General features: G+C 37.6%; 1 protein-coding gene across 4 annotated transcripts in view; it reads right to left on the bottom strand.

Moving 5' to 3' along the window:
• FAM151B (family with sequence similarity 151 member B) overlaps positions 1–23,777 on the bottom strand; it is a 51,879-nt gene that overhangs the window by 3,728 nt on the left and 24,374 nt on the right. For 3 of the 4 annotated variants that reach the window (XM_069085021.1, XM_069085023.1, XM_069085022.1), the window contains 3 exons: positions 18,017–18,234; positions 4,717–4,852; positions 1,949–2,038 (listed from right to left, as the gene is read on the bottom strand). In XM_069085021.1, the coding sequence (XP_068941122.1) occupies positions 1,949–2,038; positions 4,717–4,852; positions 18,017–18,234 (444 nt within the window). The remainder of the gene's footprint in view (positions 1–1,948; positions 2,039–4,716; positions 4,853–18,016; positions 18,235–23,777) is intronic. The other variant, XM_069085020.1, reaches the window with a different exon arrangement.

Genomic DNA, 23,777 nt, shown 5'->3' with positions numbered 1-23,777 from the left:
GAAGGAAGGAAGGAAGGAAGGAAGGAAGGAAGGAAGGAAGGAAGGAAGGAAGGAAGGAAGGAAGGAAGGAAGGAATCCTTAATCTCAAGGAGCTTTCATTACTCAAGAAGAAAAGTCAGTCTTTCTACCTATATGACAGGCTCATTGATTATTTCCCCCAAAATTCTCAGACTATTACACTGATTCAGTGCACCTTTAAAAGTGTTTCTTCTTCTTCTCCTCGCTTGCAAATACCCTATGTTACCTTGGTATACAATAACCACCTCATATTTTTACATGTATTCAGCCCAGAATTATACTGCAATGAACATCCTTCAATGTTGGTATGTCCTAGGTTCTAGGAAAGTCTTCATTCTCCTCCATGATGTATTCCCAATCCTCTGACTTTCTCTACAATGCCCCAATAACCTCTGCTTCCCTGGAAGTTCATACCAGCCTGAACTTCACATTGGAAGTATCCTCCACCCTTCCACCTCTCCCTTTGATTGGTTGGTTCCTCCATTTTAAGGAGGAGGCCACACCAGGTATGATTTCATTCCTTTCCAGGCTGAACTCCTGATCCCTTTCCCTTTTAGCTCCATGGGCTGCCTTCCCTCATTAAAATGTAAGCTCCTTGAGAGCAAGGGCTTTCCCATTGTTTATATTTATATTCTCAGTGCCTGGCACAGTGATGGCACTCAATAAGAGCTTAATAAATTCTGCTTGTTGTTGTTAGTTATTAAAATGTTTAGCAGGGCTTATAAATGGCATCAATTCAAATGTGGCTCGTAGGGGGCATCAATACAAGTGTAAACCCTCATATAAGTAGGTGACTTTGTGCTAATCTTTGAAGGAAATTTTAGATTCTGAGAATTGGAGGTAGAGAGAGAGTGCATTTCAGACACAAGGGGCAGTCAATGCAAAAGTATGGAGATAGGAGATAGAGAACCATGTAACCAGCAAAAAAGGTAATCTAGGTGAACTGCACATGGAGTGGAGTAATGGATAATAAGACTAGAAAGGTAAGTGAGGGCCAGGTAAGCTATACAGAGAAATTTATATTTGATCCTTAAGATAACTGGGAGCTACTGGAGCTTAGTCTTTAGGAAGAAAGGAAGTATCAAATTTCAAGGTTCTCAAGTTACTTGAGAGGAGGTTGTGAAAAATTATTTTAAATCTTAGTAATTGGTGTCTTAGAGACTCAGAGTTTCCCCTTTAGAAGACCCTTTACTGATGATGATGAAATTGTATTAAATCTTCTTTTCCTGGTCAAATCGACTCAAGCCTGAACTGATTTTATCCTACTCAGGCTTGGGTGGAGTTAGATTCTTTTGCCTAGACAGTCCAAGACTGGGAGGTGGTCTGATAGAACAAGTATGTTTTTCTGAAGATAGAATGATGATAGGTGATATCAGTCCCTGTTGAAAAGGTATTGTACCAAGATTAAGTGACCTAAATCATGTACTCAAGACCTCATTTTAATATAGTCCACCTCCCAGTGTGCTTACCAATCAGAGTTGATTGGCACCCCTTGGGAATACCTACTCTTCGAAGAGCATATAACCCTGAACCCCCAAATCCCAAATCGAGCCAGTTCTGGATTATAACTCCCATACAATGCACATCAAGCCAGTTTGAGAGAAATTAAAACATGGACACGCCCTCCCAATTTCGTTTGTCTTTTTTCTTAGAACAGAGTCTGCTTTAAAATTGGGGTTTGGAAAGGTGAAGGAGCTAAAGAAGCAGAAGATTCTCAAAGGGTTTTTAGACCATTTGTGCCAGTACAGAGGCTCTGACACAAGGGTTATGAAAAGATGAGAAACTTCATCAAATGCTTTAACAAAATCTAGTTACATGTCTGATCAGTCCAATAACCCCATCAAAAAAAGGAAATGAGGTTAATCTGACATAATTTATATATAATATATATATTATATATAACATCTTCTTGATGAAGCCATATTCTTACCCCATTATTGATGAGGTCTGGGCTCTGGGAGCCCCCTCGAGCTCTCTTTGAGTCCTTGAGGTACAGGCTCTGGGAACCGCCCTTGGATTCCTGATTGAATTTGATGAGGCAGGTCATCCCATTTGATGAGGCAGGTCTGTTGCTAGACTTCCCACCCTTGAACTGGCCTAGCCCACCATTGTTGGTGGTCTCCAGGTGGCTTCCCACCCTTAATCACTCATTGACCTCATTAACTCCTCCTGAATACCCTCCCCAAACTCCTCCCCTAGACCACTCCTAGATTCCTCCCACAACCTTCTGTATATAAGACCCCATCCTGTCTTCATGTTTGTGAGAGCCCCATGGAAGAGAGAGAGAGAGCGCCATAGAATAGTGAGAGCGCCATGGAATAGTGAGTGCGCCAAGAGTAAGAACGCCATAGAATGCCACAGAACCCACTAAGAGGGTTAGGATTGCTCTGGAGACCCCAAAATACCAACACGCCAGCAGGTCCTGCCCAATGAATTCGATGTGAGTCTTCTCAGCCAAAGAAAAGTAAAATTTATTAAAAGTTTGCTTGTATTAGACACAGAGTAAGTCCGTGCTAGGTCATTCTTTGGTGCTCTCACAGCACTCTCACTCTTCTATGGCATTCTATGGTGGAGAAATTCTAAATTTCTTTTTAGAAATAGTTACATGTCTATTTCTCCACCATTCTATGGCGGAGAAATTCTAAAACCGGAGTGTTGCCTGTAATCACATTCTTAATAAAAGGACAACAATGAAAGTGATAAAGATGAAGAGAAGAGTGATGATAAAAATTAGTAAAATATCTTTCTTTGAATTGAAGTATTAAAAACATGGACTAAATATGTGGTTTATGTAATTTCTTTCAGTGTACATATCTTTTATTCTTTCAAAGACTGAAGCCTATATTTAAGGGTGGTGGCCTTTAGTCAGTATATTATAATGTGTTTAAAGAGTTCATGATAAAACAGTAATAGGAAATTGTGGCTTAAAAACATATTTACAAGAATTGAAATACATTAAATTTTAAGCTACTAACCAGTGCTTTGTAGGCACAGAGTACAAGAATAACTGCTCTTCAAAATGATTACCTCAAATCGCTGCAAGATCGTTAAAAGAGCTTCCTGAAGCACCAAAAAAAAGACTTAACATGGAAGAATAGTGGTGTTCAAGATGAGGGCATGTGTAGCAGAATCAGGTTGGGATTACTGAAAGTGCAGTGTGATTTCTCTAATATAGTCTAGCCTGATATTCTATTCAATTCTGAGCTCATAGGCAATGCCTGTCTAAGATATATGTACTGATAATCTGACTTAATGAACTGCTTCATCTAACTGCATGTCATAATCTGAATAATACAAAATTTTTATCCATTTGGTTGTTCCAGAATGTACTGTTTGGTCAGTTTCTCCTCAGTAACTAGATATCAGCAAGTAGGCTTATTAGAATTCCAGGGCTCCAGATAATCAGTATCTACAAACAGCAGCATCAGAAATCTTGGATTTTGTACAAGTGAACCTACATACAAAAGGTAAATCACTTTGATCAGCAAGCCTCCCTGTTTAATGCCTTAGAGAAATATTGAATCAATTATATTTGTGATTGAAATTATCATGAAATTCTGTATGCTCTTGATATGCACAAGAGACACCTTCTTGGGGGAGAATCTTTAAAGCTGCTTTTTGTTTAACTAAGTAAATGATTTTTAAATTAATTTACCAGGGCAGCTAGGTGGCACAGTGAGTAAAATTCCACCCTAGAGTCAGGAGGACCTGGGTTCAGATTAGGCCTCAGACACTTAACACACACACACACACACACACACACACACACACACACACAAAACAAAAAACTAGCCATGTAACCTTGGGCAAGTTACTTAACCCCAATTGCCCTCCATAAAAAAGGCAAAAAAATTAATTAACTAATTAATTAATTAATTAACCAAATTACCAAAATAACACACCAGGATCTTGGATTCTCTGCACTTCTCTGTCAGATGTATGACTGTGGTAAATCATTTGGGAGAGCCTCCTTAATTCCATTTTTGAATGACACAGTATTTGTAAAGCACTTTGCACAGTGCCTGCCATATAGTGGGCACTTAATAAATATTTATTCCTTTCTCCTCTTCTTCCCACCTTGTGTTTTCATCAAGTATACTTTCAATGAACTATTCACATGAAAATTCTGCAGAGATAAGAAAGTAGGCATACAGTCTGGATGTCCTCTTATTCACCTGTTTTGAAGTACTAATATTATCTGCAATTTCTTCCACTCTTTTGGCGGCTTTCTCTCCTTGAATTGACTTAAAAATCAATCACTGAGTGCCTTCAAAACTGTGTCAACTCCATCAGAGATTTCTCCTGCATGCATTTGTTTGTGTCTGGATAATATCTCTAAATTAATTTTTTTGAATGACATTTCTACCTTGCTATATTATACACTGGATATGAAGGGGCTAGACATTGCAGAAATATTCAGGAAAATTCAAATTTGCATAGAGCACTCATTGACAAAGACAGGATGATGTCCACAGTAGGAGTTAGTAATTTTAAATAGAATTTTAATACATATTGGAAGCAATATTTTTTCTTAAAAAAGCAAATTTCTGAAAGTTTAATAGAAATATTAGGGGGAATGTGATTTTATATGCAAATACTCATATATTAATTTTGAGGGCTATAGATAGCAAAGTCATACATAATAAATCTTACATTTATCTCAGCCCATTAAAATATAAACATTATGTATTTACTTACCTATTTGATTGCTCTACTAGCCAAAGCAACTGATGATAAGATTGCCTAACTAATGCTGCTCTGACAGGAAATGTTATAGGCTGATTTAGTTTATTACATATATATTCCATATCTTTCACCATTGTCCAACTGTAGCCTGAAGGAAAAAGAAAGATAAAAATGTAAATGTTTCTACTAGAATCCTAAGAAATAATTAGTACACATCACTGACAGAGAGACATATTTATGTAACTAAGTTTTGATCTCTTCTGCTGTTTGTTTGGAAAGGGTGATAGGAGTAAATGACAAGACTGTGCCTTTAACTAACAAGATAATCAACCATTGCAAAAATTAGGTATAGACCAACATCTCAAACCACACACTAAGGTAAGCTCTAAATTGGATACATGACTCAGATATAAAAAGTGACATCATAAACAAATTATAAGGCCAAGAAAAGTACCTTTCAGATCTATGGACAGGGGAAGAATTCATGACCAATGGATACAGAACAGAAGACAAAACAGACAATACTGATTAGATTTTTTTAAAGTTTGTACAAAAAAACCTGATAAAGTTAAAATTAGAGGGAAAACAGGTAACTGGGGAAATTTTTGCAGCAAGTTTCTTTGATAAAGGTTAATATCCAAGAGATATAAAGAACTGATTCAAATATAAGAACAAAAACTATTACCTAATAAATGTACAGAGGATATGAACAGGCAGTTTTCAAAGGAAGAAATCCATGCTATCCATTAACATATAAAAAAAACACTCTAAATAACTAGTAATTAGAAAAAGTAAATTAAAGCAACTCTAAGGTTCTATCACATAGCCATCAGATTGAGAAAGAAGACAAATGATGGGGAAGCTATGGGAAAACAGACACAGTAATGAACTTTTGGTGGAACTGAAAATTGGTCCTGATATTATGGAATGCAATTTAGAACTACCGGCCCAGAAGTCATTAACTTGTGCATATCCTTTGACCACTACAAGGCCTCTACCCAAAAGAGATCAAAGAGAAAGGAAAAGAATCTATATGTAAAACATTTCCCTAGTGGGGAATATTGGGGAATGACTAAATAATCTATGGTTTATGAACATTATAGAATATTATTATATCATATGACACAACAAAAAAGACAATTCAGAGAATCCTGGCATTTGGCAGTTGCCAAATCTGGCTGTTTAGATCTACACATCTCTCTATCACTCTAGCACAGATATCACCCTAGTTCAACACCTAATCATCTCTTAAGTGGACTAATGCAGTGCTCAAGCCTCTCCCTGCTTCAATCCACCCTCCACTGAGTAGTTAAAGTGATTTTCCTAAAGCCCAAGTCCAACCACGTCAACTTCAGTAGCTTACTATCACTTCTAGGATCAAATACAAAGCCTCCATCTGATCCCTTTGTAACTGGGCTCCAATCTAACTTTCTGGTCTTTCTACTTTTCTTTCTCCTTCCTTATTAGTTTCTCACACTCATACAAAAACACAATTAAAATACATAAACATGAATAGAAAATTAAAATATAATCCCATTCAGTAAGTAGAACCACATAAATTAAAAATAATATGGATTTATATTGAAAGCTTTGTACTGAGTGGAAATCAGAGACAATTTACTTTTGCTTGTTGATTTTGCATTATATATACTAAATGTTTACACAGAGAAATGACTCCTGCTGAAATCTATTATGTTCACTACTATGACCTATTATTTTGTTATATGTATTTTGTATATCTTTCAATTAAAAATTAGCATTTGAAAAAGAAATTCCCATGTGAATTCTGTATAATCAATCACATTGCTCTCAAGAGTAAAAAGGTTTCTATACTGTTAACAAAATTTTAAAATATTGCTTTTCATCGTTATTTCATTCTTTTTTAAATGTCTGTTTTGTCTGTTTTATAATGTAGATAATGTCAGCATACAATAGTACAAATACGTATTTATATTTTTTATGATCATTTGAAATTTTTACTCAATTTATCAGAAAATTTAAATACAAAATATGATGGAGTGAAAAAACTCATTAGCATGTTAAGATCTAGTTTCTAGTTCTAGCTCTAGGTCATCTATCCACAGGTATGTATCTGTAAAGCCTTTTCCTTCCTATTAAAAAGGAAAATTGGACTAGATAATTTCCAAGGTCCTTTTTAGCTCTAGAATGTTTATTTAAACCCTTTGAACTCTGAGTGAGACGAATACGCAGAAAAAGTAAAGTTTTTAATTACTCACAGAATGTCATATGTTCTTATTTAGATTTTGGAGATGAAGACATAGAGAAAAAAGTATCCACATACACAGAATTTAATTTAGAAAAAAATACATTAAAAAATATAGGGGCAGCTAGGCAGTGCAGTGGATATATAGAGCACCAGCTCTGGAGTCAGGAGGCCCGAGTTCAAATTTGACCTCAGACACTTACTAGCTATGAGACTCCAGGCAAGTTACTTCATCCCAAATGCCTTAAAAAGAAAATACACACATACACAAAAGCCTCAGTAAAAAAAAAAAAATATGGAGATTATTGGTAGTATGTCGGGCAATGATCTTTTTTTTGGACAATTTTTTAAAATTTATTTTACAAATAACACACATATATCAGGAGTATACTCAAACATTTTTTTATTGATAGGGTGAACAATCAAAAAAAGTCTAGAAACCAATGGTCTCCAGAACTCTCAATTCTGAGTGGCTCATGGTATGATGAATTTTTTTGTAACTACCCATTGAATAAGATTGGACCTAGTATATAATCTGTTTTATATAGCTTTAGTTAAGGATTTACTATAAAATATGCAAATGCTTAGAATAAACTTAAATTCTGATAAGTTAATTCAAAGTTAGAACTAAAATTTCATTCTGGACTATGCTAAACATTCCATTCTTTTTGGTTATTTAAATAACTTAAGAACAAGAATGATTTCAAAACCTATAAATAGAAGAACATTTTTCATAAAGTATAAAAGTAGATATTCACATCTTTTGATATAAAATCAGTTAGGACTGAGAACCACAAAAGAGATCTCAGATCCTACTCACAGTAGATTCATGACCAAGGGCAATTAAATGGGTCCTTCCCTGCTACAGTTTCACTGTCTCTGAAATAAGGAAGAGAGAAAGCTACTCAATTTAAAGTAGTTTAAAAGAACTTTAAGCAAATGAATAAGAACTGACATTTAGACTCCAGTCCCCCAGGCAGAAGTATGAAGATAAATACTTAACAACTAGATTGGGGGTGGGAGGGTAAGGGAACTCCTTTCCAGGACACTTAAATTTAGTGTGCTTTATTAACATTTTCTCCATCTCTTTCTTAAGTCTAGACAATCAACAAAACAATAAATCAAGTTCTGATTTGTAGCATTTGCCAATTTCCAAGGTGTAAATGCTCAGGCTGAAAATTTAACAATCAGCTGTTGAGAGACAGTATGAGCTGGTTCCAGCACTACACTGGACTGACTCCAGGTAAGCAAGCAGGTAGCCCTCACTACTTAAACCTGGGCTCTGCCCTCCTCATCCCTCTTCTGCGGAGGTCTCTTGAGTGGATTCACACCCAGCCTCTCAGCATAGTGGTCAGTAGGTTGGGCGGTGGCTGCAGGAGTAGGCATACCTGGGTTTCCTGTTATAACTCCTGATAAGCTAAGTGTTGAGATAAATAAGACATTGAAACAAGAAAGTACCCAAGACACTTACATGTGAGCTAAAGGAAATGAGTGGGAATAAAAGTGCCAGACTATATATCCTCTCCTTCTATGAATGCAATGCAATTGCAGCTGCACAGGACTGGAACCAAAGCCCCAGAATTGTGACCCTCTATGCAGCCCTCACTTGATCTGTGGTAGAGGGAGGAACCCAACCTTCAAGTTCTTGGTGAACTCACCTCCTTTATGGCTTAGAAACCCAGACACTACACCAAAACCTGACTATATAATTCCATAAGCACTCAACTCTAAGCCAGTAAAGCTTTTAATTCTATACAGCAGGCCTTTCCTTAACCCTTACCCACCAGAGACCTATACTTAGAGGAGAAGAAAGCTGCAGAGCAAAGAGTTATCTGGGAATAGCCCTAGCCTGGGCAAATGCTCTGTTGTAATCCTATTTTTTTTTTGTCTGTTAAGTTCAAGTTTTGTTTTGCTTTTTTAAATCATAAACTTAAATATTGAAACCTAAATACAAAGTCAGAAAGAAATAAAAGCATGTCATGTCCATAGCAGAACTGTAATGCTACTTCTACAATATCACTACTGTCTTAGATAATATTTTTCACCTGAGACCTCAGACAAAGGCTCTGTTCCCTCTTGAAGTCCAGACCCTAGACATTACATCTAGTATTGACAGAGTTAAGGCGTCTGATAGAGAACTGAGTAATAGGTTTGGCTCATCCTCGTAAATGCTTACTAAATGTTTATTGCTTGATATTGAAATGTGAGGTAATCTGATTTAAAACTGTATTATAACAGTAATCATGAAAGAATATGATACTGGCTAAGAAAGAGAGTGAAGGATCAGTGGAACAGATTAGGTACACAAAGCACTATAGTAAATGACCATAGTGATCTAGAGTATGACAAAAATTGCTAGGAAAACTGGAAAGCAGCTTGGCAGAAACTAGGCACAGACTAGTATCTCACCCCATATACCAAGCTAAGATCAAAATAGACAACAATTTAGGCATAAAGGGTAATATCATAAGTGAATTAGTGGAGCATGGAAAAACATACCTGTCAGATCTATAGTAAGGGAAGAGTTTATTACCAAACAAGAGCTAGAGAGGATCATGGGAAATAAAACAAACAATTTTGATTACATGAAATTAAAAAACTTTTGCACAATATGAAAAAATGCTCTAAATCATTATTGATTAGAGAAATGTATATCAAAACAACTATGAGGTACCACATCTCACTGCTCAGATTGGCTAAGATGACAAAACAGGAAAATGATAAATGCTGGAGAGGATGTGGGCAAATTGAAACACTAATGCATTGTTGGTGGAGTTGTGAGCTGATCTAACCATTCTGGAGAGCAATCTGGAACTACGCCCAAAAGGCTATAAAAATGTGCATATCCTTTGACCCAGCAATACCACTTCTAGGACTGTATTCCAAAGAGATCATACAAGTGGAAGGAGGACCCATATGTACAAAAATATTTATAGCAGCTCTTTTTGTGGTGTCAAAGAAGTGAAAATAAAGGGGATGCCCATCAATTGGGGAATGGCTGAACAAGTTGTGGTATATGAATGTAATGGAATTTTTTTTTTAAAGCAATTGGGGTTAAGTAACTTGCTCAAGGTTACACGGCCAGTTATTTCTGGGTGTGGTGCTAAGTATCTGGGCCCGGATTTGATCCCCAGGTCATCCCGACACTGGAGCCGGTGCTCTTACTTGCTGAGCCACCTGGCCGCCCCTAATGTAATGGAATATTATTGTGCTATAAGAAATGAGGAGCAGACAGACTTCATAATGACCTCGAGAGAATTATATAAACTGATGCTGAGGAGAGCTGAACCAGGAGAGCTTTGTACACAATTACAGACATATCATATGTGTGACGACTAACTATGATAGACTGGGCTTCTCTCAGCAATGCAAGGTTATAAGACAACTCCAAAAGACTCGTGATGGAAAGGGATATCCACATCCAGAGAAAAAACTACAGAGTCAGAATGCAGATTGAAACAAACCACTTGCTCTCTCTTGTTTTGTTTTCTTCTTTCTCATTGTTTACTCCTCTGGTTATAATCCTTCTTTACAATCAGTTTAATGTAAAGGTATTTGTAGATCCTATATTTGATTGCATGCCACCACTGGGGGTAGGGAGGAGAGGGAGAGAAAATTTGAAACTCAAGGGATTGTGAAACTGAATGTTGTAAACTAAAAGTAAATAAATAAATTAAAATAAAACTTTTGCACAAACAAAATGAATGCAGCCAAAATTAAAAGGAAAACAGGAAACTGGGGGAAAAAATTTACAGTGGTTTATCAGATAAAAGGCCTCATTCCATAGGGAAATGAGCCAAATTTATAGGATTATGAGGTACTCCCCAATTGACATATGGTCAAATGATATAAACAGGCAGTTTTCAGAAGAAGAAATCAAAGCTATCAATAGTCCCATGAAAAAATGCTCTAAATCACTATTGTTTCAAGAAATGAAAATTAAAACACCTCTGAGATGCCACCTCACACCATTCAGATTGATCAGTCATTCTGGAGGATTATTTGGAACTATTCCCAAAGGACTATAAAACTGCGTATACCCTGTGACTCAGCAGTGTCCCTACTAGGTTTGTATCCCATAAAGATCAAAGAAAAGGGAAAAGGACCTACTTGTACAAAAATATTTATAACAGCTCTTTTTTGTGGTGGCAAAGAATTGGAAATTGAGGGAATACCTATCAATTGGGGAATGACTGAAAAAGTTATGGTATGTGATTGCGATGGAATACTATTGTGCTATAAGAAATAACAGGCAGAGCCAAGATTGATTGGCAGAGTAAAAATAGGAACTTGCTTGAGCTCCTGCTCCAACCACCTCCAACATGTGTAAAAAAATCACTCTAAACAAACTTTAGAGCTACAGAACCCACAAAGTGACAGAGAGAAACAAATCTCTTACTGAAGGTAGCCTGGCAGGCTGACAGGAAGGATCTATCGCACCAGCCTGGGAGCCGAACACAATCCTGCATGAGCTGTGCCAGCCCAGACATGTGGCCCAGACCAGCCAGAGCAGACTTCAGGAGAGTGAATCACAAGCAGCTGTGACAGTTTCCAGACTTCTCAACCCATAAACACCAAAGAGAAAGTAAAAGGTCAGTAGGGAACTCTGTTGGGACTGGATGAGAGAGGAGCATGGTCTGGCCCCTGCACCCCTGGGTGACAGAGGTGGCAGTGGCGGCGGTTGCAGCTGGTGCCACATGGCTGCCTCCAGAGCTCCTGGCCTGCAGATCATAGGGGGACCAAGCAACCATTCAGAAGGTAATTGCTCTTGCTTTGACCTGCTTGGATCAGGGTCGCAGTCTTGGGTTGTGGTCCTGGGGTGAGGAATGCTAGCATGCCAGAATTTGTGGTGGCTGTAGGGAGGGTGCCCTCCTCATAGCTCTGACAATAGTTGTGAAAACCCCAGAAATTTGGGACAGAGCTCTCTCCACTCTGGAAGCAGAGTTCTACCATGGCAAAGAGCTCAAAAGTCAAGTAACTGGCTGGCAAAATGAACAAACAGAGGAAACACAATCAGACCATAGAACTTTTTGGGGGGGGACAAAGAGAATCAAAACATGGAACCAGAAGATTACAAACCTGCATCAAAATCCTTCAAGAAAAATGGAGGAGCTCAAAAAAGGATTTTGAAAATCAAGTGAGAGAAGTAGAGGAAAAACTGGGAAGAGAAATGAGAATGATGATGCAAGAAAATCATGAGGGGGCGGCTAGGTGGCTCAGTGAATAGAGCACCGGCACTGGAGTCAGGAGGACCTGGGTTCGCATCTGGCCTCAGATACTTAACACAAAAACTAGCCGTGTGACCCTGGGCAAGTCACTTAACCTCAACTGCCCTCCAAAAAGCAAAAAAAAAAAAAAGAAAAGAAAAAATAATAAAATCATGAAAAGCAAGTCAGCAGCCTACTAAAGGAGACACCTAAAAATACTGAAGAAAATAACACCTTAAAAAATAGACTAATTGAAATGGCAAAAGAGGACCAAAAAGCCAAAGAGGAGAGGAATGCCTTAAAAAGTCGAATTTGCCAGATGGAAAAGGAATTGTAAAAAATCACTGAAGAGAATAATTCCTTCAAAATTAGACTGGAGCAAATGAAAGCTAATGACTTTATGAGAAATCAAGATACTATAAAACAGATCCAGGAGAGATAATTTTCAAATTACTGGACTACCTGAAAGCCATGATCAAAAAAAGAACATAGAAATCATCCTTCAAGAAATTCTCAGGGGGGCAGAAGCACGACCTCCCTGCAGCTCTGGCTTCCACCCTCCCCAATCCATGTAAAAAGGGGACTCTAAACAAACTTTGGAGCTGCAGAACCCACAAAATGACACAGAGAAGCTAACCTCCCTCTGAGGACAGCCTGGCAGGTCAGCAGGAATTGACCAGCGCTACACTCTGGGAGCCGAGCCCAGCCCCACACCGTGGCTTTAGCCCTAGGGTGGGCCTGACCAGCCACCGGCCAGAGGGACTCCAGATTGGAAGCAGCTGTGGCTGTTTCCAGATTTATCAACACATAGATGCAAAGGACAAAGTGAGAGGTCAGTGCAGTCTGGACTTTGGGACCCAGTAAGTGGGAGTGCATGGCTTTTGACCCCAGGGCTAGAAGCCGCTGAGACGCCGCCACAGCCAGCCAGCACCATGTGGCAGCTTCACCTCCTGGCCTGCTGAGTGTAGGGGGACCAAGCACCAGTCTAAGGGGTAATCGCTCTTGCTTTAACCTGCTTGGATATGGATTGCAGTCTAGGGTGGAGGTCCTGGGGTGTGTGTCCAGCTTGCCAGAGCGTGTGGAGACCTCAGAGAGGGCACCCATCTAATACCTCTGGCAGCTGAGAAAACCCCAGCGTTTAGGACGAAAGCTCCCCTGTCTGGTGGCAGAGTCCTACTGTGGCAAAAAGCCCAGGGGTCAAGTGACTGAGGGGTGACATGACCAGGCAAAGGAAGCAAAACAAACAGAAGACTCCAACATTAGACTCCTATTTTGGGGACAAAAAGGAGCAAAGCATGGAACAGGAGGAAAACAGTGAAGTCAGAACTCCTGCACCAAAAGCTTCAAAGGAAAATATAAGCTGGTTACAGGCCATAGAGTACCTTAAGAAGCAGATAAGAGAAGTGGAGGAAAAACTGGGATGAGAAATGAGAACAAAGCAAGAAAATTATGAAATGAGAGTCAACAGCCTAAGGAAAATAATACCTTAAAAAACAGACTGACTCAACTGGCAAAAGAGGCTCAAAAAGGCAATGAGGAGAAGAATGCCTTAAAAAGCTGAATTTGCCAGATGGAAAAAAAATCTCAAAAGCTCAATGAGGAGAATCATTGCTTCAGAATTAGACTGGAGCAAATGGAAGCTAATGACTTTATGAGAAATCAAGATGCTGTTAAACAGATCCAAACAAATGAAAGAATAGAAGGCAATGTGAAATATCTCATGGGAAAAACCACTGACCTGGAAAACAGATCCAGGAGAGATAATTTAAAAATTATTGGACTACCTGAAAGCCATAATCAAAGTAAGAACCTAGAAATCATCCTCCAGGAAGTTCTCAAAGAAAACTGCCCTGATGTTTTAGTACCAGAGGGCAAAACAGAAAGAATCCACCGATCCCCTCCTGAAAAAGATCCCAAAAAGAAAACTCACAGGAATATTATAGCCAGGTTCTGGAATTCCCAGATTAAGGAGAGAATATTACAAGCAGCCAGGAAGAAACAATTTGAATATTGTGGAAACACAATCAGGATAACCCAGGATCTGGCTGCTTCTACACTGAGGAATCAAAGGGCTTGGAATATGATATTCCAGAGGTCAAAGGAGCTGGGATTAAAACCAAGAGTCACCTACCCAGCAAAACTGAGTATCATGTTTCAGGGGAAAATATGGTCATTCAGTGGAATAGAGGACTTTCAAGCATTCTTGCTGAAAAAACTAGAGTCAAATAGAAAATTTGACATTCAGATAAGAGAAGCATGAGAAAGAAGGTAAACAGGGAAAAGAAATCATAAGGAACTTATCAAAATTGAACTATTAACATTCCTACATGGAAAAACAATAATTGTAACTTACGAAACTTTTCTCAGTAGTTGAAGGGAATAGAAATATATATATATATATATGTCTATACATGAGGGTATATGGGCATATGAATACATATGTGAATGTGTGTATATATGTTTACAGGTATACATAGATAGAGGGCACAGGACCAATTTAACAGGAAGGGATGATACTTAAAAGGTGAAATTAAGAGGTGAGAGAGGAATATAATGAGAGGAGATGGGGAGAGAGAGAATGGGGTAAACTATCTCATATAGAAGAGGCAAGAGAAAATGATTATAATGGAAGGGAAGAATAGGAAGGCAAAAGGGAATGGTCAACCTTATTCCCATTGAATTTGGCTTGAGGAGAGAATGAAATACACACTAAATAGGGTATCTCACCCTCCAGGAGAGTAGGGGATGAGAGGGGGGATGATGAAAGGGAGGGCAGGCTGGGGGGGAGGGAAGTTGGAAGCACCCACTTTTGAAAAGGGACGGGATCAAAGTAGAGAATAGAACAAGTGGGAAGTGGGATAGGAGGGAGGGAAATATAGTCAGTCTTTTACAATATATCCACTATGTTATTGTTTTGCATTAGCCACATATGTACAACCTATACTGAACTGCTTATCTTCCCAGTAAGAGTGGGTGACAAGAAAGGAAGGGAATGAATCTGGAATTCAAAGTTTTAAAATCAAATATTCAAATATATATATATATATGCATATATATATATGTGTGTGTATATATATATAATATTATTAATACTATTTTACATGTAATTGGGAAATAAGATATACAGGCACTAAGGCATAGAGATTCACTGGAAAAAGTAGAAAGGGGTATGGGAGGGAGCAGATTGGAGGAGGGGATATCCTGTGGGACTGCTATTTGGGGTGGTGGGTAGTGGAAAAATGGGGAGAAAATTTGTAACTCTAAATCTGGCGGAAACGAATGATGTAAATCAGAAGTTAATAAAGCATTTAAAAAAAAAAGAAATTCTCAAGGAAAATTGCCCTGATATTCTAGAACCAGGGGGCAAAATAGAAATAGAAAGAATTCACCGATCGCCTGTTATAGCCAAATTCCAGAGTTGAAGGAGAAAATATTACAAGCTGTCAGGAAGAAACAATTTTGAGTATTGTGGAAACATAATCAGGATAACACAAGATCTAGCAGCTTCTACATTAAGTGATCAAAGGGCTTGGAATATGATATTCTGGAGGTGAAAAGAGCTAGGATTAAAACCAAGAATCACCTATCCAGCAAAACTGAGTATAATGCTTCAGAGAAAAATATGGACATTCAATGAAATAGAGGACTTTCAAGCATTCTTGATGAAAAAAACAGAGCTGAACAGAAAATATGACTTTCAAATACAAGAAGCAAGAGAAGCATGAGAAGGTAAACAGGAAAATGAGATCATAAGGAACATATTAAAGTTGAACTATTTACATTCTTACATGGAAAAACAATAATTGTAACTCATGAAACTTTCCTCAGTATGAAGATAGTTGAAGGGAATATATATGTACATATATGCATACATAGACATATATGTATTTATAGGAGGGTGTATGTGTGTATGAAGATATATGAATGTGTGTTTATGTGTGTACATGTAGACACAGACAGTGGACACAGGATCAGTTGAATAGGAAGGGATGATATCTCAAAAATAAAATTAAAAGGTGAGAGAAGAATATATTGGGAGGAGAAAGGGAGAGATAGAATAGGGTAAATTATCTCATATAAAAGAGGCAAGAGAAAACTGTTACAATGGAGGGGAAGAACAGGAAGGTGAAAGGGAATGGGTCAACCTTACTCTCATTGAATTTGGCTTAAGGAGGGAATAACATTCATACTCAATTTGGTATCTTACCCTACAGGAAAGTAGGGGGAAGGGTATAAGAGGGGGGATGATAGAAGGGAGAGCAGATTAGGGGAGAGGGTAATTAGAAGCTAACACTTTTGAAAAGGGACAGAGTCAAAGGAGAAAATAGAATAAGTGGGGGGCAGAATAGGATGGAGGGAAATATAGTTAGTCTTTCACAATATAACTACTATGGAAATGTTTTGCATAACCACACATGTACAACCTATACTGAATTGCTTTTCTTCCCAATTGGGGTGGGTGAGGAGGGAAGAAGGAAAAGAATCTGGATATCAAAGGGGTTTTTTTTTTGTTTTTTTGGGGGGGGAGGGCAAATGGGGTTAAGTGACTTGCCCAAGGTCACATGGCTAGTTTTTGTATTAAGTGTCTGAGGCCAGATTTGAACTGAGGTCCTCCTCCTGACTCCAGGGCCAGTGCTCTATTCACTGCACCACCTAGCTGCCCCCAAGAAATGAAAGTTTTAAAAACAAATGTTAAAAAAAAAATTGTTTTTTATATGCAACTGGGAAATAAGATATACGGGCACTGGGGTACAGAAATCCATCTTGCCTTACTAGAAAGTTAGGGGGGGATGGAGGAGGATATGAGAACAGATTGGGGGAAGGAGCATTCAGTAGACTCACTATCTTGGGGTGGGGGTTAGGGGAAAGACAGGGAGAAAATTTGGAACTCAAAATCTTTGGAAATGAAAGTTGAAAACTAACAATAAATAAATAAATAGTTTAAAAAAGAAAAAATGAAATCACAAGCAGGATGGTTTCAGAAAAACATAGGATGGCTTACATGAACTGATGCAAAGTAAAATAAGCAGAACCAAAAAACCATTGTCTTCAGTAACAGCAACATTGTAATGATGATCAACTGTGAAAGACTTAGCTACTCTGATCAAGACAATGATCCAAGATAATTCCAAAAGACCGAAGATGAAATCCACTTCCAGAGAGAGAACTGATGAACACTGAGTCCAAAATTTTTTACCTTTATTTTTCTTATTTTGTGTGTGTGTTTTCAACATGGCTAATATGGAAATAAACTTAGAAATAAATAAATGTGAGGTACTACATTATAGACTGGAAAATTTGAAGAACCAGAAGGAATCCATCAATATCTTTAACATTTTTGTTATTCTGGAGGGAAAAACTTACTGAATCTGGAGGGTGTTTTCATTTTACCTACATATAAATAGTAACTATTGTTACTTTTAACTACTTTTCCCCCTATTTTTATTTTATTTTATTTTTTAAAGCAATCAGGGTTAAGTAACATGCTCAAGGTTACACGGCCAGTTATTTTTGTGTGGGTACTGAGTATCTGAGGCCGGAACCGATCCCAGGTCTCCCAACGCTGGGGCCAGCGCTCTTACTCACTGCACCACCTGGCCACCCCTAAGCAATTGGGGTTAAGTAACTTGCTCAAGGTTACAGAGCCAGGTGTTTCTGGGTGGGTGCTAAGTGTCTGAGCCCAGATTCGATCCCCAGGTCATCCAGACACTGGAGCCGGTGCTCTTACTCACTGCGCCACCTGGCCGCCTCTTTCCCCCCTATTTTTAGTTGTAATGCCTTATATGTATTTCAGTTTTGTTGCTGAAAATCCTTTGAGGGGAAGAGATGGTATAAATCAAGAATAAGTAAATACAATTAAATGCTTATTTATTTTTATTACCTTCATTAAGTTGATTAGGGTGCCATCCAGTTGTCCAGCCCAGGGACAAAGTCACATCTGGGAAAAAGGATGTCACAGTGTCTAGAAATTTCTTTGCATCCAACTCATTGTTTTTTCCATTGGGACCAGGAAGTATATCAGCATTAATCCATACAGGACGATTCAGATGCATTTTAACATTTTCCAAAAGTATCATGGATGGCTTCACTGCTGCCAGACTAAAAAGTATAATATATCACATTATCACTGAAACAAATTCCCGATGCTAAAAGTAGAACCATATGAAAATAATAAATGTGACTTAATGTTTAAGTACATTTCATCAAATATAGGGGTGTTATAAAAAACTTTTTTTTTAAAAAGAGACTTTAAAAGTATTTCATTTCAAGATATACTACATTCAAGATACTACTACATCTCAAGATATACTACATTCTGATATTCCAACAGGTGAAAGAGAAAATTTTATCCCGACAGTCAAAAGTGTCATTCTATATTTTTATTCTGAAACTTTTACCCTATTCTCTAAAGACAAAAGTGATATGGAAATATCTTAGGGACCATCACTCTGCCATCAGGAATATATGTAGGTCCTACACATAGATACTTGGAATTCCATTCTGGTGAATGGTAAGCAGGTCCCCTGGGCAAACTGAAGATCCATTTTTTCCCACACTTATGTAAATGTACTTGGAGAATTTTCATAAGCCTAATCTCTTCAACCTGGGGTACAGAATATCAAGATCAATATTCTTTTTGTTCTTTCTAAAAATCCACTGATTAGTAGTGAATTTTGGAAGCTTATATTTTACTCCCTCCACTAAAGACCTACTTTGATGTTTCATCATTTTAACACCTTCACCTCTGCCCCCAAGTAGATTAGGCTAGCTTTTTTTTTTTTAAATTTTCTTAAAAGTTGCTGAGACACTCCTTGAAACATGGCTCAAGGGACTAATGGCTCAGCTGAATCAACTCAAGGGATTTTCAGTGCCTACCCTTGCTGAATGTCAGCAATGTTTCTAGTGATCAGACATAACAGAAACAATATTAATCATAGCAAGCAGTTGCTTGGAGGATGATTATCTGATACAGAGCTCTCTATTAAACAACTAAGCCAGTTTACCACAACTCTAAGACTTAAATGTCCTTTGAAGTGCTTTTTAAGCAATTCCATCTGACTACAAAGCTTCAAGTTATAATTCAAGAACAGAGTGTATTTCTGATAGAAAGGAAAAACAAGTGAAAGATATATTGGTGATGTAGATCACGACAGTCAGTAACAACCAGTTTCAAATACTGAAGAGTGAAATAAAGTTATCATAAATTACAAAAAATTCAAACAACAGTAAATTTTGAGAATAAGTCTAATTGTATCTGGCAATATAACAAAAACCATTAGTATCTTCTTATATCTTAGAGTGTATGCAGGCATTGGCACATGGGCTCTTAGCCTTGATCAACGACTAGCAGTACACATTCAGAAATCTAGCAAATTCAATTTAGCATTAGGCCTTTCTTAGATTGTCATTTAACTTCAAACCCTAGTTCTATTTTTATACTTCTAGAGGTCAAAGATCTTTCTCTCAATTTTGAGAACTCATGTTAAAACAGAAGAATTTGAGGTCACAGGTTCCCAGACCACTAAATTCTTTTTTGATGACAATTGAAGGAAATATGACAAAACCTGTGCTATACGTGTACTATAAATAAATTATCTTGGTGACTGAAAGTTGTTAGCCCCTCTTCTTGTTCTCTGGGCCTAAATGAAACTGAATAAAACACTGCCTCTCCTGAACCCTTACATAAATTAATGTTGTGAGGATCATCAGAGGAACAGAACTGGCCAGATAAGAGAGTAGAAATATGAAAGAAGCAAAAAATTTTTTTGTAACTTTCTAAAAAAAAAAAAAAAAAAAGCAAACCAAAATCATATGACTTTTTTTTTTTTGTTTTTTGCTTTTTGGAGGGGGGAAGGTAGGGCAATTGGGGTTAAGTGACTTGCCCAAGGTCACAAGGCTAGTTTTTTGTGTGTTAAGTGTCTGAGGCTGGATTTGAACTCAGGTCCTCCTGACTGCAGGGCTGGTGCTCTATTCACTGCACCACCTAGCCCCCCATCATATGACTTTTAAAGAAAAAAATTCACTTCCGAAATTTTTTAGAAAACCAAAATTTACAACTGTTTCCTCTATACTGAAAATATTTGTTGTTTCCCTTGTATTAAAAAAATAAATAAATCAGTCAACATTTTCAACCACTGCACTCAGTCACACTGAAAAGAAAGGGGAATACAGCAAAACCTATACAATTCATTGAAAAAGAAAGCACAGCAAAGAAGACAAGGAGGACTACATGTTGAATACCTACCTTCCTGCGGGAACATCAAACTCCAGATGTCCAAAACTGAAATCTTCTTTCCCATAATCCAGCCTCCAATTTCTAATGATGACATTACCATTTCCCATTTACCAAAAGCTTTTAGTTTGAAATCACTGTTGATTCTTCCATCATCAGTCGCCAACTTTTGTTGACTGTACTTCTATAATATCTCTCCCATTCATCCTCTTTCTATTCTTATGGCCATCATCCTGGTCTGGGTCTGCATCATTCTCACTTGGACTCCTATAGCTTCCTAAGAGGTTTCCCAACTCTCTGCTCTCCGATTCATTCTTCACTGCTGCCAAAAAATCCTTCCTATGGAACCGATCTGACCGTGTCTTCTCCCTTCTTGAAAATTCACTAGTTCCTTTCTCCTTAAGATAAAACACAAAAACCCTCTAGCCTGGCAATGGACTTCCACAATGTGACTTCAGTATTTTCCAGCCTCATCCATAATACTTCTTTCATGCAAACTACAGTACTAGTGGTTGCTGGGGTGCTATCTCCTAATCAAGACATTTGCACAAGCATACCACAAATATATTCTTTTTTAAAAATTTCCACCTTTTAGATGATCTTCTTCCTTTAAGTCTTAATTCAGGTGCTCTCTCTTTCACAAGGCCTTCTCTGTCCAACCTCGCTAAAATGTTGTCTCCTTCCTCAAATTTTCCTACAGCATTTTGAATATCTCCTTTGTTTCCCTACCTTGTAAAATCCAATTCAATAAACATTAAGTGCCTAAATGTGCAAGGCACTATGTTTGATATTAGGGATAAAACCAAAACCAAAACCAAAACAGTGTCTGCTCTATACTTATCTGTCTACAAAGATTGTGTCCTATTTCCAATCTTTTTATACCCTGTCCTTAGCACATTGCCATATGCATAGAATGTATGTAGTATTTGCTGAATGGATCTCATATTCATTCCCACAACCTGAAAGACCGTGTTACTCAAGGCCTGGGCAGAGAGGAATTTAAAAGTACTGTATGGAGACCCTTCAATATAAATCAAAACAGCATACAGAAATTCACCAACAAATAATTTCTATATGAGGGACAAAATAAGGTATATGTAACCTTAAATCTATGAAATATACCATATACATTTATGAAACATACCACCAAACCCCATGACATCTTGGCCAGGGCTGATGCCTTGATAAATAATATAACTTAAAAAGACCAAAAGAAAGAGCTTATTCTTTCTCACATTTTCTTTGCCACTCCATAAATATGACTATATTTCCAAACTACATTTGCAAAACTATTTTTAAAGCACAACTTTATTTTGTTTTATTTTTATTTTTCCCTTTTGGAGTGACTTGCCCAAGGTTACACAGCTAGTAAGTGTTAAGTGTCTGAAGCCACATTTGAACTCAGGTCCTCCTGACTCCAGGGCTGCTGCTCCATTCATTGTGCCACCTAACCTCCCCAGCACAACTTTACTTAAAATCTTTTACAAAGCTCTATTTTCTTTTTCATGAAAAATGAAGAAAACTAGTTTAAATAATAATTTTAAAAACACCTTTGTTTTTCCTCTTCCCTCTATTCTAGCTCACACCTACATATTTTTGTTATGAAAGTTTTAGTCAGCCCACATAACTCATTTTTTTTCAAATAAACATATATATGAAAAAAAGCATTATACTAATACTTTTCTGGGATTAGAAGTACAAACTTATGGTCTATATGCATAGAATAAATAATGAACTCATTGGGCAATTCTGAGATTCTTAGACCAGGAACACAAACTCTGTGTTACCACTTGTTCTTCTCTCATACTCATTTGAACCCCAACAACTAGGCTTCTGCCCCCACCACTCTACCAACATTGCTCTTTCAAGATTACCAATAACCTCTTAGCTAGCAGATCCAATGGCCTTTTCTTAATCCTTATTCTCCTTGACCTCTCTGCAGAAAAAAAAATACATCTACTCACTTTTTAAAATTATCTCCTCCTTTGATTTCTGCAATGCTTTACCATCCCAGTTTTCCTCATCTCTCAGATCAGCCATCTTCTGTCTTTTTTGTTGGCTCCCCTCCCTCTTGTCATTTCCTAAATGTAGTTGTCGTCCTCCAAGGTCCAGTCCTTATCTGCTCTTCTCTAAACTCCCTCTCTCCTAGATGTGCTAACACAATCTAACTTCCAAGTCAGAGGTCTACTACATATGCTCTTTGATGCCTCTTTCACTATAACGTCTATCAATCCCTAAAGTTCAACCAAAACCATTCTCATCATCTAAAATTTGTTCTTGACTGCTCTCCTTTCTGTGAATGGTACTGTCATTCTCCCAGTAACACCAGCTAAGAATCCTACATTGTGAAAATTAAATATTAATCCTGTATTTTCCATAACCTTATTCTATATTTTATATAAAGACCTAAGTCTCTTTTTGTCTCTGAGTGAAGAAGCTCATGAGTTCAAAAATTCATTTTCGCTTTCTCAAGTTAGATACAGATGTTCAGTCTTCCTATTGATCACTTTTAATTAAAGAAAAACTCTAAGCTAAGTTTAGAGGTTCAATACTCTCATAAAACACTTTAATTCTAAAGTAATTGTTATATCAGCACCACCTGCAAATCACTCGTAACCTCATAACTTCAGCTCTTGAGAAACTTCATATTTGGGGCGGCCTCCATCGGCCCCGGAGTCAGGAGGACCTGAGTTCAAATCCAGCCTGAGACACTTGACACACTTACTCACTTATCCCCAATTGTCCTCCAAAAACAAAAAAGAAAGAAAAAAAAGAGAAACTTCATATTTGCTATCCTTGACAGCAGACAAGCTGTGTCCCATCTTAGCCTCATCATTAATAATTAAAAGAGGTCTTATCTCATTCCCAGGTCAGTGAGTCTACTACCACTATCAATAGCCTTGGGTCCCATAAATCCATAAAACATCCCTCTAAAATAGAAGGGGGTGGTCTTGGTTCTATATGTGCATGTAAGCCTGCTTTTCTTAATCATGATCTCTCACCCCCCGTGATGGTGCCAACCCTATAACCAATTGTATTACTTCTTCATCTACCCTGTTCTAGTCTTTGTTCTATGCTTATAAAAAGAAGTTGCATCTTCATTTTGGGATCTTTGGCTTCAAAATGAGGTGGCCATTGACACATTCCATGTTGCTTGGAGAAAATGTGTCTCAGTCTATCTTTGTTCCATTTCACTCATGACACATAAATCTTTGTCTCTTTCTTCTCCCATGTCCAGATAGTCAACAAATCTTTTTTTAATCTTTTCAATAATATTTCATTTTCCCCAGTCACATGTAAAGATAATTTTTAACATTTTTTTTAAATTTTGACTTCTACATTTTCTCTCTTCATTTTTTCCCTCTCCCCTCCCTGAGACAGTAAGGAATTTTATACAGGCTATACATGT

Source organism: Petaurus breviceps, unplaced genomic scaffold, assembly GCF_028583685.1.
Source record: "Petaurus breviceps papuanus isolate PSGF00001 unplaced genomic scaffold, PetGlider_PUasm1.0 175, whole genome shotgun sequence".
Lineage (NCBI taxonomy): Eukaryota > Metazoa > Chordata > Mammalia > Diprotodontia > Petauridae > Petaurus > Petaurus breviceps.
The sequence above is the reverse complement of the archived record's forward strand: the minus strand, read 5'-3'. Positions and strand labels throughout refer to the sequence as shown.